The sequence below is a fragment of the Pyxicephalus adspersus genome, chromosome 7, assembly GCF_032062135.1.
Source record: "Pyxicephalus adspersus chromosome 7, UCB_Pads_2.0, whole genome shotgun sequence".
Classification (NCBI taxonomy): domain Eukaryota; kingdom Metazoa; phylum Chordata; class Amphibia; order Anura; family Pyxicephalidae; genus Pyxicephalus; species Pyxicephalus adspersus.
This window is the reverse complement of record NC_092864.1, coordinates 48,581,748-48,585,910: the sequence shown is the minus strand read 5'-3', so window position 1 is coordinate 48,585,910 and position 4,163 is coordinate 48,581,748. Positions and strand designations below refer to the sequence as shown.

The window sequence follows — 4,163 nt, the reverse complement described above, 5'->3', positions numbered from 1 at the left end:
TAGCTCAGGTGCCTCACATTTCTCATAAACGCTGTGGAGATGTTTCTGCACCTTGATTGGAGTCCGCCTGTAGTAAATTAAATTCATTGGACATAATTTGGAAAGGCTTACACCTCTCTATAGAAGGCCACATAGCTGACAATGTATATCAGAGCAAAAAACAAGCCACAAGGTCAAAAGAAACTGCCTGAAGAGCTCAGAGACGGGATTGTTGCAAAACATAGATCTGGGTAAGGCTACAAAAAACCTTTTTTGGTGCACTAAGGGTTCCCAAGAAAACGGTGCCCTCCATATGTCTCAAATGAATGAAGGTTGGCACAACTAGGATTCTTCCAAGGGCTCGTCACTCGGCCCTAACTGAGCAATCGAGAATGAAGGACACTAGTGAGAGAGGTGATTAAGAGGCTGATAGTCACTCTGTGTGGAGATGGGAACTAGGTTCCCAAAGGACACCTATAATTCCTCCACCAATCTGGGCTTCATGGCAGAGTGGTTAGGTGGAAGCCTTTCCTGGTTTGGAGTTTGCAAAAAAGCACCTGAAGTACAAATCTTGTGAGGAACACAATTTTCTGGTCTGATGAAAGCAAGATTGACCTGCTTGGCATCGATTCTAAATACTGAATTGCCCACCAAATACCATTAAACAGTGAAGCATGGTGGGGGCAGCATCATACCATGGGGCTGTTTTTCAACAGCAGGGACTGGGAGCCTGGTAAGGGTTGAGGGAAAGCTGAATGGAACAAAATACAGGGACCTCCTCAATGGAAATTTTTTTCACAGTAATCAGGACCTTAGACTGGGCTGAAAGTTCACCTTCCAGCATGACAATGACCCAAAAACACAGCAATGCCACAACAGGAGTGGCTCAGGCACAACTCCTGTGTTGAATGTCCTAGAGTGGCCTGGCCATAACCCTGACTTGAACACTATCCAACATCCCTGGAGAGACCTGAAAATGGCTGTCCACCGTTAGTCACCATCTAACCTGACTGAAATTGAGAGCATTTTCAAAGAAGGGCAGAAAATCCTGCCATCCAGGTGTGCAACGATTGTTGCATCATACCCAAAAATAATTGAGGCTGTAATTGGTTTAAGTAAAGAATTTAAAGAATTTGAATACTTATGTAAATGTAATATTTCAGTTTTTTCTTTTTAATACATTGAGATGGTCTGGCTCCCTTGTCTAGCTATCACAATTAGTCAGTCACTTAAATGTGTATGCTTGCCATTTTTCCTTGCTTGCAACACATCAAGAAATGAAAAGTGTTCACTCACTACACAAACTCAAACTCCTTGGCAGGTGTAGTGAGACAATCAATGGTATTCACCTGCTTTTAATGTTTTGGCTTATTTGTGCACAGCTGTGTACATGAAAAGGTCAGCACAGGTCACAACTGTGGACACAGCACATACACTAACTTCTGAGAACAGTAAAATGAGGACAGATAGTACAGCAAACTTTATCGCATCCTATACAGATCCACAAACCTGTTGCACTTGAAATGGCTAATAACAATATAAGCAAAATTAACTCTGCAAAATGATTCCATACAAATACAGCATGTTACTCATAAATCTTCATTTCCTCCTCTACACATTTAGAAAATAGTGGAGCTAAAGCAGAGGTGTCATTAGTTCCATTCTGAAGCATTAATTCTATCTCCTCCAGCTTCTGCTTTTCTAAGTTTTTGATTTTATTCAACAGCTCCTTTACCTAAAATGAAACATAAAATGTAATTATATATATTAGCTATTATAAAGCAAAACACAAAATCTTCTACAATAATTGGAAAAGGTCTTCTAATGTTGTTTTATATGGTGATATTGAGCCCTATTGCTACTTGAGCTGCAGAGAGTAAACATAGAATAAGTAGATTTCTAACTTAAGCCTGCCCCTGAAACACCACTTTCTTTCTCTCATAATTTCACCTTAAAAGCTATGCCCATCACTCTACAAAAATAGTGCACTTTTCCTAAAATGCATGGTGAATGGTAGCAGATGAAATATGTAGAACACGCTTGTAAAGTGCACTAAGAAAAGTATAAAACACATTTTTTTGGATAAAGAATAAACTTTGTAAAACAGGAGGTATTTACCAGTCCTGCCACCTTATATCATGTAATGACATAGTAGCCAGCCGCACTGCCACAGGGAGAGGCAGGCATCTCACACCTCAGTGTCTGGGTGCTTTTAATTTTTCAATCTAAATAGCTCTTTAATGGAGTAAAGATCTGAAATATGATCACTTTAATTAGATGAACATTAAAAGTATTACTACTACTTAGTACTAGCTGGTCACTGACTGATCAACCATGGTGCTTGAAACTGCTTTTAGACCTGTGGGCAGAATAAAGATAATAAGCTGCCCCATGCTGTGTATAGAAGCTTGTTATTATGAACTGTGGTGGCAATAGCTACCTGTGATGTTTCCATTGACCTCAAAGTACTTTCATGCTTCTTATAAAGTTCGTGCCTTCTGTCTGGCCTTGTCTGGAACCTTGGCTTTAATTTTACAGGATCATCAGAACCCAGCACAGGTGAAGCTGTTGCAACAAACTGCTCAATGTGGGGTGCAAAAATAAAAGGCTTGAAGACAGATCTAGGAACAAATAATATAAAGAATTAATATTTTAATTGCATTCGAATTTTTTAATACAGAACTTTGTAATTATTACAAATTCTAAAGTTTTGAGCGGAACATGTAATATTTTTGAAAAGAAGCAGGCACTATATGTTTGTATCATTCAGAAAAAAATAATGCTGGTAAAGAACAGTGCAAATTTTTACCAATTCTTACCAGTGTCGATCACAAACATAGGTGGGCAGATCAAGTATTCGTGCTATCATCTAGGTTATTTGCACTTCAACCAGTTTATTTGTTATAGATAGCAGTAGCTTGACATGATCTGTTTTCTCATATTGTATCATTGATCACTAAAAAACAGCCCTGTGAATGCCTAGCATTGAAACACTTAATACACTAAAAAGTCAAATTTTATTAACTGTCTGGAGAATTCACAAACATACCATAGCTGTAAAAAAATAATATTAAGATTTTATGCTTGCTGCAGATCATTGAAAACAAAAGTAGTTAGGTAATGTTTTATGACAGTATATATAAAATCACATCACTTGTGCTGACTGGCTGATGCCATGAGCTGGAGGATTGAAAACTTTCAAACTGATCAGGACTCGGGGCTAGCACTCTTGCCTTTGCAGCACTGGGTCCCAGATTCTAATCTCAGCCAGGACACTATCTGCATGGAGTTTGCGTGGGTTTCCTACGGGTACTCTGGTTTCCTCCCATATCCAAAAACATGCAGCTAGATTAATTGGCTTCCCCCTCAAATTGACCTTAGACTGTATTAAAGACATATGACTATGGTAGGGACATTAGACTGTGGGCCCCTTTGAGGGACAGCCAGTAACAGGACTATGGTCAAGCGCTGCGTAATACGTTGGCGCTATATAAATTCTGTATAATAATATTAAATAGATTATGGAAACACAACTAATATTAATTCTGAGTTTCAGGTAAAGACCCTGACCACCTTCCCCTCAAACCATTTTACTCACCTAAGTTGTGATCACAAAAAGCTTTGGGTCAGAGATCTTCTGCCTTCCTGTGTTTCAAAGTGGGGTTCTTTGGGTGTCAACATCACTGCCTTTGTGGATGTGGACATACTATTGGTTATCCAAGTTGTGCAGGTAATGGAGTGGCAGCAAAAGGTGAGAGGAATGGAGGAGCATGGGTGCTATTGCAGCAGTGGAGTAATGGTCCCCCCGATAGGAAGCAACACTGTCAAGGGACCTAAACAGCAGGTTTAGGTGAACATATCTTCTTTCAGAAGAAAAATCTTTAGACAAGTATATGAGTTAGAGGGGGTTGGGAGAAGGTTGGTTTAGAGATGAGCTTTAAAAATGTGCACATAAATTGTGTGTATGTATATTGTATAAATTTATATATATATTACACACACACACACATACACAGGTAGTCCCCGGGTTTCTTTTTTCATATCAAAGCACAGCTTGCTCCAGAAGGTAGTAAATGTCTAGGCTCCAAAAAGTTTTTTTTTTTTTCATACAAATTCAACTTAAGAACAAACCTACATCTATCAAACCCTATCTCATATGTAACCCGGGGACTACCTGTGTGTGT

The 4,163-nt window shown here is 39.1% G+C and overlaps 1 protein-coding gene across 1 annotated transcript in view; it reads right to left on the bottom strand.

Moving 5' to 3' along the window:
* Nucleotides 1-1,303: 1,303 nt before the first annotated feature.
* SCRN3 (secernin 3) overlaps nucleotides 1,304-4,163 on the bottom strand; it is a 7,054-nt gene continuing 4,194 nt past the window's right edge. The window contains exons 6-7 of the mRNA XM_072419097.1: nucleotides 2,420-2,619; nucleotides 1,304-1,714 (exon numbers count right to left, since the gene is read on the bottom strand). Coding sequence (XP_072275198.1) covers nucleotides 1,565-1,714; nucleotides 2,420-2,619 — 350 coding nt within the window. The 3' untranslated portion in view covers nucleotides 1,304-1,564. The remainder of the gene's footprint in view (nucleotides 1,715-2,419; nucleotides 2,620-4,163) is intronic.